The sequence below is a fragment of the Pituophis catenifer genome, unplaced genomic scaffold, assembly GCF_029215685.1.
Source record: "Pituophis catenifer annectens isolate HBS135680 unplaced genomic scaffold, rPitCat1.0.hap2 SCAF_10, whole genome shotgun sequence".
Classification (NCBI taxonomy): domain Eukaryota; kingdom Metazoa; phylum Chordata; class Lepidosauria; order Squamata; family Colubridae; genus Pituophis; species Pituophis catenifer.
In genome coordinates, this window is record NW_027256890.1 from 1,144,978 (window position 1) to 1,158,756 (window position 13,779).

The 13,779-nt window shown below is 44.0% G+C and overlaps 2 protein-coding genes across 2 annotated transcripts in view; one reads left to right on the forward strand and one right to left on the reverse strand.

The window, feature by feature from the left end:
• The window catches only part of GNAZ (G protein subunit alpha z), a 48,939-nt gene extending 45,148 nt beyond the window's left edge, over positions 1 to 3,791 (reverse strand). The window contains exon 1 of the mRNA XM_070951369.1: positions 3,018 to 3,791. Within this exon, the coding sequence (XP_070807470.1) occupies positions 3,018 to 3,740 (723 nt within the window). The 5' untranslated portion in view covers positions 3,741 to 3,791. The remainder of the gene's footprint in view (positions 1 to 3,017) is intronic.
• The window catches only part of RSPH14 (radial spoke head 14 homolog), a 95,862-nt gene that overhangs the window by 58,236 nt on the left and 23,847 nt on the right, over positions 1 to 13,779 (forward strand). The gene's annotated exons all lie outside the window — the stretch shown is intronic.

The window sequence follows — 13,779 nt, forward strand, 5'->3', positions numbered from 1 at the left end:
AGCTTTCCATTTCATGATTCCACATAATCTCCAAATGTCCCAAAGATGCTTTTTCAGGAGGCAACTGAAAAAGCACCTTTGGGACAACCATGACCTGGATGACTGAGAATCTCTACAGACTATAATCTCCAAATATTTTCAGTTAACTACATCTTCTTTGGGGTCCTTGGTGCTCTCTGAGCTGGGTGGTTTTCTTATAGACGTTTCATGACCCAACTAGGTAACATCATCAGTGCTAAAAGAGAGTGGGTTTGCACTGATGATGTTACCTACCTGGATCATGAAACCTCTGCATGTAAAACAACCTAGCTCAGAGAGCACCATGGACCCAACAGTTCAACCGTGAGCTACAAATATTCTCTTCTATTGATGCATTTTCTTTCTACGTTCTTGATCATTTTCAGATCGTTCCCACAGATCTCCTTACCTATCTGATTCTCGAGCATCTTTATTATATGCAAGAACATTGGCTATACAATGTTGGCCGCAGCAAACTCTCTCCAAACTATTTAAGACTCAAAATGAAACTCTCTTCTCTCATCATTTGCTGCAAGACAAAGATCTCTCAGAATTAAGCAACTCTTGTGCCTGCCACACGCTGCCTGCAATTCCCACAACCGCTTCTCAATTGTGGAGATTTGCAGCATTACCGCAATGCATCTTACCAAAGCAGCGCAATGTGAGGAAATGTGTGAACTTTTTCTCAGTTTCTATGGACACAAAGCTGAATGATGGTCAGAAGTGATTCCAAGAAACCCTGAGCTCTTCCTTCAATTCCTATTTCAGAGCCGGTAAATATCCATTAGGAGGAATAGAAAAAGATGATGCAAAGTACAAGGGGCAGGCTCAGATGTACCGTGTGCGTGTGGTCTCTAAGCCTGAATTCTAGGGATCCCTATAAAGGCAACATGGCTGAGCCAAATGGAATTGGGGCTGTACTGAACTGTTCCCAGAAATTATCATTTAAAGAAATGTAAACAATATCATTCTCTAAAGTCCATAATCAATGAAGAGCTCATACCTTTGTAAGCCCCCTGAGTCACCTTGTGGCAAAATGGGTGGCAAACAAATTTAATAAATAATAGTAATACACTGATTGTGTAGAGTTGCAATGACCACCAGATGCACCAAGCAATGGCTTTGTCCTTTACTGGGACTCCTCAGACTTATTGTATGGGATTCAAAGCATTTACCAGGAATTGAACTCATGGACCTCACACTTTGGATGACTATTTGCAGTGCCTTAACTTTAGATATTATCCTTCTCCTGCAGTTCAGTAGTTGCAGAAAGTGTTACCCAGAACATCTATCAGAACAGACAGATACTAGAGTGCAAGTCAGATGCATCTTGCTACCATAGATAAATTCTATAGCAAGGCAAGGTTTTGAAAGACCAAAGAAAACTGACACTAAAGATCAAGTTTAGGAGGCTAAAAGCAACAGTCTCAAAACTGTTTTATATAGTTGGAGATTTCCATAATTATGTTTGCTCAAATTCCAAGCTGATTTTACCATATTTACTCAAAAGAAATTTAACACAGAATTTAAGATGCTTCCTGCCCACCCAAGAAAGTTAGATAAAATTCTGCAAGCACACACATGGACACACAGGCAGACAAATCCTTCTTCACTGCTTGGTTCCTTAACCTACCTATTTAAGATTGTCCAATTTTACTGAAGCTAACCCTTGACATTTTCCTCATCTCTCTTTCTATATGCGAGTACATATGCATGTCCATATCTGTCTGTCTGACTATATGTATGTATTTATATCTATCTTTGTATTAAGAGCCTTGGTGGCGCAGCAGACTAAAGCACTGTTAAGTAACACCAGCTGCCTGCAATTACTGCAAGTTCAAATGTCACCAGGCTCAAGGTTGACTCAGCCTTCCATCCTTTCGAGGTAGGTAAAATGAGGACCTGGTTTGTGGGGGCAATAAGCTGACTTTGTATAAAAAAGAACACCGCTTAGCGGGGGGGGCTGAAAGCCCTACTAAGCAGGTATATACAAAAGTATGAAGGCTATTGCTTAACGCATTGTGAGCCTCCCTGAGTCTCCAGAAAAGGGCGGCATATAAATCGAACCAATAAATAAATAAATAAATATCCCAAGGCCAGACTCCCCAGCCAGGATGAATTTATTGAGTTAATAACTAAAATCAAATCAGTTTCATGTAAATGAGAGATCCCACTTGTAGAATTATTTTCTCAACTGCACCTCTAAAACCTATGTCTCTCCTCTCAGGCGACCCAGACATATATACACCAAAAGAGAGGCTGTGGATATTCAGACTCTGCAAGCACAAATAGTTAATTAATGAAATGGCTCTTGATAACTCAGTTGCTCTGATAGGCTCCATTTCTGGTAAAGTGAGGTAAAATATGAGATCCTTTAGGCAAGAGTTGTTTTTCCATTCTAGTGGTAAGAAGGAAAAGGTTGATCAATTACAAGCACCAGGAGACTGCAGGTGCCTCTTCTGTAATAAGGCCCGTAGAGTTTTTGGCTTTCCCTGCCAGTTGAGACCACACGCCACACCTAGTCTTGTTACTTGGCATCTGCAGGGCAGAGCCTCTTCATCCCTGGAGACCCTCTGCTAATTCCTCCTGCACCCCTTTTGTAGGGAGAGCTTCCCTGGGCAGAAGAGCCTTCCTCATCTATACATTCCCCTCAACATCCGGGCAGCCCCCCTCCCCAAGACTTCACCCCTTCCCCTGCTCGCCCTTGGCTTGCCTTTATTACTAAATTCCCAAGGAAATCTCCCACCCCCACCCGTTAATAGGCAGTTACTTTATCTTTCATCTAAGTAAGTCATCTTGATCTGACAAAACTAGAGTGAAGGTGAAGCTCTTCTATAAATGCAGCAGGAGAGAAGCTCAGGAAGCCAAGCTGTCGGCTAGCAGGATGGGCTTTAGAAACCATTCAGCACCGACTGGCGTTCAGCAACAGAGCAAACTCTCTCAGAAACCCCGTAATGAGGCCGTCAAGAAGGACCAAGAAAAGGCTCAGGCACACTTACGGTTTGGTTATCTTCATACAGCTTCAAGTCATATCCACTCAGCTCCACACAGAAAATTATTGCTGTAACCCCCTCAAAACAATGGATCCACTTTTTGCGCTCGGATCTCTGCCCACCCACATCCACCATTTTGAAAGTCAGCTCTTTGAATGTAAACTTGTTCTCCACAATCCCTGTGGTCATGTCCCGGGAGCGCAAAATGTCCTCCACGGTGGGGATGTAGTCCAAGGTGGCGATCCTGTCCAGGTCATTCAGGTAGTAGGCAGCGTTGTCCTCCAGGTGGTACTCGTTGGACCGGCGGAAGCACTCCTGCACCCCAGGGTCGGCCCACAGCCTCTTCATGACCCCCAGCAACTCTGGGGTGATCTCCCCTTTACTCTCTGCGGGGCCCGTCAAGGCAAAGAGCTGCACGGCGTCGTAGGCGCGGTCGGGGTTGTGGAACTCAATCTTCAGAGATGCCAGGGCGCGGATGATGCGGGTGAGAGAGTCGATGGCATTGTAAATGATCAAGGGCTTGTATTCCTTGCAAGCTTCCAAATTAAAACCGCCACTGTGAATGATTTTCATTTGTTTGACAATGGTACTTTTGCCAGAGTTGCTGGTGCCCAGGAGAAGGAGCTTGATTTCCCGCCGTTGCCGCTGACTCTCAGAGCGCAGGTGGCGGTCAATTCTTCGGGACCGCCGCGCTGCCTCTTTCTCCTCTGAACTTTGCCGACATCCCATGGTACAGCGAAGGCAAGCAGGAGAGGCCACCTGAGACTCTCGAAACAGGAGCTCTGGGAATTGGGTCTGGAGGGGATGGACAGCCGGGTGGCTGCTGAGAAGGTTCCTCCAAAATGCCCCTCCACCAGCAGCTCCGCCTCTCACAGCAGGGGTACGGAATTCGAATGCGTCACCAGCAATTACGGGCCACCATCGCAGCGGATCTCAAGGCCCCCTCGCGTGGGGAAAATGAACAGTTGCACATTCCAGTAAGGAAGGGAGTTTCTCTTTCCTACGAAAGAGTCAGACCTCTTTCTCTCCTTGGGCTGCCCTTGTCCTCCTGCATCGTTCTGTCATCCTCGTCTGCACACAAGGAATCTTCTGTACGTCGGACGGCTACGCTTTGGCCTGCTAGGGATGGTCCAGCTGCTCCTGCAAGTGGCCCTCAGGTGTAGACGAAGCCCTGGGAAACCATGGTGCTGCATGCATTTGGCTTCTCGGGCAATTCTTTAGGGCCGGCGTCACGTTTGGGGACAGGACTCGGTCGTCCCCACCTGCAAAAGGAAGGCAAAATAAATAAATTCAATTGCTGGCTCTTTTTGTGTTCCTTCTTCCCCTCGTCCTTCAGCCTGAATGGGAAAGGGGGGTAATTGTGGGAAAGCCAATTGAGGAGAAGAGGATTCGTGCTGGGAATTGGTGCTTAGCCCAACAGGCCTTGCCAGCCTGATCTTTCCATTTGATGGCGAAGCAGATGTGTTATTCATGACCTTCTTCCCTCCAAGAGGAGAGCAGACAGGACAAGAGGAGGAAGTTGAGCGCTTCTGACTGCCCAAGAGCGCCTCTAGGCATAAGCAGAGTGTTCTTAATATTTTGGCACTTCTGCATTTTTGGCATTTATGAATCACAGATTGGCATTTATAAATCTATGATTTACAGCACCGGGCTCTGCGACAAGTGGGCCGAAGGACAAACCCTCATGGTCCTGATGCTTCTCCCACCATGTAAAAACTAGGCAAGGACAATGCAGCCAGCATCTCTGCTACCATGGGACAAAGGTAGCGAGGAGCAGGAGATTGTGACTTTTAAAGAGGAAGATCTTAAGCTTTGGGAAATTATCCTGCAGTGCTGCATTCTAACCACTGTGCCACCACAGCTCTAAAGACTGCGTACCACTCCATAGTAATTTAAAGCCCTCTCTAAGCATTTTACAGAGTCAGCATATGGCCACCAACAATCTGGGTCCTCATTTTACCGGAAGGATGGAAGGCTGAGTCAATCCCGAGCCCCATCAGGATCGGACTCCAAGCTGTGGGCAGAATCAGCCTGCAGTACTGCATTCTAACCACTGTGCCACCAACACTTCTTATGGAGACATGGTGGCCCATCTCCCTCTTACTTTGGGAGAAGGGCTGCCTCTGCATGCCAACCAGTTTCACAAAATTAACAACCCAATTTCAAATTCAATGGAATATGAGTGAAAATATTAAGGTTGAATCAAAGGGGGGATGTTCGTATATCACACGGATTACGCCATACACTTACTTGGGATTTAGCAAGATCAAATTACAGAATGCAAAGATTTTAACTTGGAAGGCCATCCAATCCATTCCTACAGCATCCCCAACAAAGGGCCGCCCAGCGCCCATTTAAAGCCCTCCGTCAAAGAGGCATCATCACCTTCTGTCAGCCCTCCTAGCTAAACCAGACAGGAAACCCAACCAGGTGAGCTAAAGCTCCGTTACTGTAAGGCTGCATGAACAAAATCTTGCAAGTCGGAAGATACAAACTTCCCTCCTCCACAAAAGTACTTGATTCATTAATGCAGATCCATTTCTACGTTTCTTTTTCTGTCCGTTTTACTTTAGCCCCTGGGGACTCCTCTCTCTCATCTGGTTGCTTCCTAGGCAGCTTCTCTTCCCCTCGTCCCCCAAGGAGACCCACACAGTCCATTACACACACACACACACACACCTGTTCCATAGTGAACAGCTCAGGTAGGGATTTTTTTTCTGAAAGTAAATCTGAAACCAAAATCTACTTCTGTGTAGTTTAAATCCATCATCCAATCTTCTGCAAGAACTTAGAAGAATGCAGCTCCACCTTCTGCTCAAGACCACGACTGGTCTTCTCTTCTCCCAATTACACCTACAGAATGCCTCCAACTGTGGTTCCTCATCATTTGTCTCCTTCCCGGTCCTGTATCATCTTGATCTCTTCTGAATACCCTCCAGTGGGGAGAGTGTTCTTCCTAAAGTGAACTGCGCAAAGCATACTAAGTACAGGTCCGACCAAGGCAGACTAAAGAAGACCTAGGACTTCCCTTGATCTTAGAACAGAATAATAGAAAAATAGGGTTGGAAGGGAGCCAGGACTACATTTGTTATCATTGGAGCTGTGTCGCCCAGGTGATTCACCCTGGATTGCTGCCAAGATGGCTCCCCTCAGCCTGTATTCACCTCTGTAGTTATTGCTAGCCACCTGAAGGACTTTCCCTCTAACCCTGTTGAATATATCTTGCCAATTTCTTCCCGTTGTTTGTGCTTCTCCGAATTCTCCTGAATACTTATACCATCCTATAGTATTTTGCTAACTCTATCTTCGTGTCAGCAGCAATTTTTGCAGTTTTTCTAAGTGTTGACTCCTGGCAACTATCCAGGCAAATACCTGCAGTTTTCTTGGCAAGGTTTTTTGGAAGCAGTTTGCCATTTCCTTCTTCCTAAGGGAGAGACTGGCTCAAATTCACCCAGCTGGCTTTGTGCCTAAGGCAGGACTAGAACTCACGGTACCACCCACCTACCCGCATTCCTGGCCAGGTGCCCTCACCAGGACACCAAACTGACCCTCCATCCCTCACTAGACGGAGAGCATCAGAGTGCCTAGAAAGGAGCCTTGTTGCATCCCACACCCTGTTTCCTCCAGCCCGACCAAGAGCCCTGGGCATGCTGGGTGCCACTGTCTCCATGCCCTTCCAAGGGGAGCCCTGCCCAGTCCGCCCTTTGTCTTTTGTTCTACCAGAATCTGCCGGGAGAATCTGCCGGATGCTTCCTTGGTTCCTTCCCACGGTCAACTACACTGATTCTGCTACTAAAAATGAGGCCTGTTGAACCACTCAATGATCCCTGCCGGAATTCCTTCTGGCATTGGTGCCAGAGCGACATTGATCCGTGGCTACCCAGCTCCTCTTTCCCCCTTTCGGAAGAGAAAAACAACAGCTGCCCAGCATTGCACCATCCACCATGATGCATGAACCCCACCCTTGTATGGTATAAATCCTGGCTTGTAGTTCATGGCAAAGTACGACTACTGCCATTTAATAAATGGGGTTCCCGGCAGCCCCTGAGATCTTTGGGTGTGGACCAGTGCCCCTTCCAAAGTGGCCCCCAGAATATACGGGAATAAAACTACGAATAGATTTAATTCACATCAACCCTATTTTCACACCCACCCACTTACAATAGTTCATTTAGTGACCAGTGATTCACTTAATTGTGACAAGAAAGGTGATAAAAAGGGGTAAAACTAACTTAACTGTCTCACTTACCAAGTCAAGACTAACCTCACAGGTAGTCCTTGACTTACAACAGTTTGTTTAGTGACCATTCAAAGTTACAACAGCGCTAAAAAATGTGACTTATGACCGTTTTTCACAGTTGCAACCTTTGCAGCATCCCCATGATCATGTGATCCAAATTTAGATGCTTGGCAAGTTGTTCATACTTATGACAGTCACAGTATCCTGGAGTCATGTGATCCCCTTTTGCGACCTTCTGACCAGCAGTGGGGAATCCAGTCACTTAACAACCAGGTTACTCACTTATCAACTGTAGTGATTCACTTAACAATGGAGGCAAGGAAGATCATAAAATGGGGCAAATTTCACTTGACAAATGTCTCACTTCAGAACAGAAATTTTAGGCTCAATTGTGGTCGTAAGTCAAGGATTATTGACTTGACTTGTATTTGGAATCACTGCACTGAAAACACCTGAAGCACAGACAGGGGCTTCAGACCGATCTATCACTATTGCCACATACAACAGGGGTCCCCAACCCCCAGGCCACAACCCACACCTGGGCCTTGAGTGGAACTGGGCTGTCAAAGTGCGCTCCATTTGTGTGAGCAGTGGGTGCGCGTGCCCACCGCTCACACAAATGAAGTTGTGAGCACACACTTGCCCGCCACTCGCACGGGACCATCCCCTCCCCCCACCGATCCGCAAAGCTGAAAAGGTTGGGGAACTCTAACCTATAGCATTATCCCAAAGCCTAATAATCTTGAATTTAAGGCAAATTCCTCATAAAAGGCAAGGTGATCTTTTTCTTGCCTGCTTTATAAAACCAGTCCTAGAGCTTCTCCTTCCACAAATATGCACAATTCGAACATGGGCGTATGTAATAGCCCCAGAAGGCCACAACAAACGATTAAAAAAAACGAGCCAGGACAAAGAATAACCCAACCTTAGTTGAATCAATAACTTCTGGCTGACTCCATTTATAAAACAAATGCTTCCTCCTCTGCATTTCCCTATCATTCACGCATTCCAGAATCTGCCCCCCCCCCCCAAGGGGCAGAGCCTGCGCTTGCCCTCACCTGCTGGGTTCTCCCGTTCTCGAGAGAGGCCTCAGGAAGGGTCCCAGCAGCAGCGGCTGGTACAGCAGGGCCTTTGATCTGGAGAAGCTGATCTCTCAGCAGCAATATTAGTTACTCCAACCTTTTACTTTCAAGAGACTGAAGTAAGCAGAATTTGCTTAGAACTTGTGCTCCACTTCATAGGATCAGTAATTGCTCTATCTATCTATCTATCTATCTATCTATCTATCTATCTATCTATGATGAACCAATCTTTTATATCACTTCAATCACAAGTGACTCTAAGTAGTGAGTATTCACTCTAAGTATGAACACTAGCACTGATGTAGTTTGGGTAATGAAATGTCTGCAAGAAAACAACCAAACTCAGAGAGCACCAAGGTCCCCTCATAGCAAATATTTTTCTGTGTATCGTTAAGTGTATAAGTAGTTAATAATAAAGAAAAAAGGAGAGAAAAACTGAAGGAATCAAAATGCCCTATGGAAAGAACATCAAGAGTCTGGATGAAGACAATCATTGCAAATATCTGGGTATCCTTCAAGCTGATTTCATCAATTTCACTGAAATCAAGAAGAAGGTTAAAAGTGAAAATAAAGATCTTAAGACAAACTCAGTGGAGGAAATGCCATCAAGGCAATTAACAGCTGAGCAATTCCAGTCATTAGATGCACAGCTGGAACAGTGGACTGGACTGAAGCAGAACTAAAAGGCTTGGATAGGAAGACCAGAAAAATAATGGCAATGAATCATGCCCTTTATCAATGCAGCAATGTTGACAGACTCTACTTACCAAGGAAAATAGGTGGATGTGGAATGTTGCAAGTACGTCAAATGACTGGAAGAATATCTGAAGGACAAAGATGATGATGTACTGAAGCTAGTATACCAGGAAAGTTTACTAAGTAGTGGAGAAACCAAACTGCCTACATAGGAAAGACTAAATAAAGAATAAAAATGAGAAATGGCAAGGCAAACTATTATATAGTCAGTGCATTAAAAATAGCAAACGAAGCAGATAACAGGACCTGACAATAGCTAAGAGGAGGAAAGTTGAAGAAAAAGACAGAGGGACTAATTCTGGCTATACAAGACCAAGCCTTAAGAACAAATACATGCAAAGTCTGAATTGAGAAGAAAGCAACAGGTAGAAGCAATGCCTCTGCAAAGAAGCTAAAAAAACTGGATCACCTGGTGAACTGCTGCAAGATCATCCAGACTGACTACAAGCAACGGTATGGCTAAGTGGCAACAGTGGTGAGTTGGACAATCTGCAAGAAATACCATTTGCTTGCAAGCAAGAACTGGTGGGACCATACAATAGAAAAGTCATGGAAAATAAAGAAGTTGAAGTGCTCTAGGGCTTTAGCATTCAAACAGACAAGTGCCTGCTACAAACACCTCAGATGTCACAATTGTTGATAAGACAAAGAAGTCTGGATAGTGGTGGACGTGAGATGGCAGGACAAAAGAAAAAGAATTGGAGAAAACACGAAATACAAAGACTGCAAACAGAAGTAGAAGGACCGTGCCTGCCCTTGGGGGCAATCCCAAAACAACTGGAGCACCACTTGAACAATAATCGCCATCCCTCAATTTCAAAAGGTAGCTTGACTTGGAGCAGCTTCCCTCAGGGGGGGTCCAACTCACTAGTAATGCAGCCCCACAAGATACTAAAAAACATAAAATCGGAAGAGAGTAAATTTGAGTCCTGCCTTAGTCACAAAAGCAAGCTTTGGGCCAATCACTTTCAGCCAACCCACCTTGCAAGGTTGTTGTTGTGGGGAAAATAGGAGAAGGAAGATGTATCTGATAGGTTCACTGCCTTGAGATTTTAATAAAAGGAATAAAGGTGGAATAAAGTTTTTTTAAATGCCTATAAAACAATCAGCTGCAGTTGTCTTGCTCATAGTCCTATTCCCTGAAGGTCTTTGAGAATTTAAAAAAAAATTAGCACATTTGGGGACGATCCTGAGGGAAGGAGTGAATCTTTACAGAAGAGGAACTCTCACAGAAAAGCTTTCCTGCTCTGCAAAGCAGGGGAAACGTCATCCCTTCAGGCAGGGACTGTCTCACCCCCACTGGGATTGGCCAGTCCCACTTGTGCCAGCAGAGGAGGCCTGCTGCAGGTCAGCAGGGTCCAGGAGGAGAGCCTTCCCTGCTGTGGCTCCTGCCCTTTGGAACACTGTGCCCCCGATGTGAGATTGGCCCCAACGCTACTATCTTTTTGTAAGGCCTAAAGATCCCAGTGGAGGATCAGCGCAATAGAAGTGGTTGATCGAGTAACAACAGATCCCACCTCCCCCCGCCCTCTGCCCCTGACCTCCCCAGGTGCCCTTGCTTTCAATGTCTTTTCATGTTTTAATTGTACATGTAACTGTAAGCCGCCCAGAATTCCCTATAGTAAAATGGGCGGCCAATTAATTTTATAAATGATAGGTAGATGGTAGGTAGGTAGGTAGGTAGGTAGGTAGGTAGATATAGATAGATAGATAGATAGATAGATAGATAGATAGATAGATAGAGATGGATGGATGGATGGATGGATGGATGGACTAGATAGATGGACTAGGTAGATAGATTAGATAGATAGATCGATAGATGGACTAGATAGATAGATGATAGATTAGATAAATAGATAGAAGGATTAGATAGATAGATAGATAGATAGATAGATAGATAGATAGATAGATAGATAGACAGACAGACAGACAGACAGACAGACAAGATAGATGGATTAGATAGGTAGGTAGGTAGATGGATGGATGGGTTGATAGATAGATACCGTTTCCCCCAAAATAAGACATCCCCTGATAATAAGCCCAATCAGGCTTTTGAGCACATGGCAATAAGGCCAAGCACTTATTTTAGAGTTCAAAAAAATATAAGACAGGGTCTTATTTTCAGGAAAACACATTAGATAGATAGATAGATAGATAGATAGATAGATAGATAGATAGATAGATAATCTATTCTGCCTTGCAAAAATGCCAACTTTTCCAGGAGTGAAGAATTCATATTTTACTTCCCATTTCCAGCAGCAAGCACCTCACATAGAATGATATCTAAGGCGCCTTCTTCGCTAACTAGAAACACACAGATCTGTACTTAAATATAGCTTGGGTACCAAGCTAGTGTCATGCCACCTTCCTCTCAAAGTAGGGCACTCAGCTGGATCCTCCTGAGGAATCGGACTTATCAGCAGTTAGCTCAGTTCATCCAAATCCTCCCACCCAGACCCAAAATTGTCATTTTACCCTAAGGTGTGACTTTTGTGAAAGAAAGAGAAACCAGATTCTGTGTGTAACAGGAGTGTTTCTTCTTACAACTCCAGGCTGCATCTGCCACAACCTCGTGAAGATCCCCCAGCACTTGGGACAAAGGCCGTCACTTCAGTCTTCTACTTTGACTTATTTATCCTTACAAGCCAAGTGTTATAATTGCCAAAGAGAAGACATAAAATACTAATGCAAAGTTTAAAACAGTAAAGTAAAAAACAATAACAAAGACAGTAAGTGTGATTATAAAAGGGTTTTTAAATAATAGGTATTTGACTTAGATCAGAGGTGTCAAACTCGCATCGTTACGTGACGTATTGGGACTTTTTCCCCCTTCACTAAACCAGGCAGGGGTGGGGCCAGTGCATGACGCATCCGGCCCGTGGGCCACAAGTTACAGTCCTGACTTAGATGCTCCCCAACTCCAAATTGACTCCGGCAACTGACAGCAAAACCAAATAACAGATGGTTAGAATGGTCCTCATAGCAGCTCTGCAGATGAACCCTTTTACCTAAGCAGGGACCAGGCCACTCTAAGATGGGCCACCAGATAACCACTGGTGGATACCATAAGGGTGGAGTAATGTTTATGTTTTGTCACCCTTATCACTATGGTGTGGTCCCAAATATCAGGTCTTATCAGACTCATCTTGTCTTCCTCCATCAGCCCGCCAGGCAGTTCATCTCATAGAGCTCCTCTGGAAACCAAAGTTGGCACAGGAGAAGCTAGATGGAGGCGATTCAGGACTCAGCCAAGCCACCCACCAGATCCTCAGGAAAAAGTCCCTCTGGAGATCCACAAGGATCACCCATAGCCTAGGATGGGTTCATTGCCTCATTTCCTTGGGGGGGCAGATATGATTCTAATGAGCTGGAAGGCAATCAGAGACTGATCTGGCATGGCAACCGACTGGTGTTAACACCCCCTACTAGCAAATCAGGTGATAACATCCCAAGGCCAAAATCAGTAATTCAGCCAAAAACTAAGGTGGGGTGGGGGAGATAGTCAATAAATCTTAGATGCACCTTTAGAAACTTGAGTTAACCCAATCAGAATCTGTAAGAAGAAAAAAGTTACAGCTAACATTCAGACTTCAAGTTAAATTTAGATATAAATGTTAAATCCCAAGTTTCAGATATGGCACAATTCCATGTATAAAGCTGTGACCTAACAAGGCTTCTTTAAATGGCTTTCTTACTGCAAGAGAGATCAACAATCTCTCAGAAGTACTTTACTTGCCTCCCACATTGGAGTTAAGTTTCAGAAATTAAGTTAGCCTGGAAAAAAAAACTCTCTTCAGAAAAATACTTCATTTTCTCCATATACAGTATTTGATCCAGGATCTCCTCATTTTTTTCTATTTAAATTCAGTATTTTTTTTTGTTTTGAGGAAAGATAATTTTACTGTTTTACAAATAGGTCATGCAGCAGTTGTTTTCATCATCATACTCTCCAGCAATTTATCCTATTAAAGTTTAGAACTTTCAAAAATTCATTCATAGCAAATAGTTTTCTAGAGCTCCCTTACTGAAGTCTTCTGGTGTGTGCCTAAATTTCAGGTTGTTTTTACACAGCTTGGTTTCTAGAAATTCTAGCTTGGCTTCCATTTTCTTTACTTTTGTCTGGAGATAACTTTGAGTAAAGACTCCTCTGAATTTTCATCCTTTAAGCTTTCTTCTGCAATTCAACTTGAGTTGTAAGTCTATAATATTTACCAACTATTTTTTTCCTGAAAAATACTGAAATTTACTTGAATTTCCTGTTGTGTTTATTGAAATAATTTTAAAAGATTACCTTTCAGAACTTGCATCTCTTGCTTAAAGAATTCTCAGAATTCTGGAAAACTAAGGGATCCTGCTGGTATTCCCTCATCTTAGAAAAGTATTTTGCTTTCGTTTAGTCATTTTTGAAAAATAACAAAACAATTTGAACTGATGAGAGTAAAAGATTGATAAAAGATCATTGATATATAACACCAAAATAGGAAACAATCCAGTATGAGAAACATACATAAAGAAAGCTCTAATGGAATTAGAGGAATGAATATGCAGTGATTTGGGGTTCAGGGCTGGAGCTGCTAAAGAAGTTCCCAACAAGGGTGCAAAAGTTTTATTACTGTCTATGAAACTCCAAGCCTGCAACTGTAATTCAGTCCCGTCCATTTCTCTGATTTCTTGGGCCTAACAGATAACA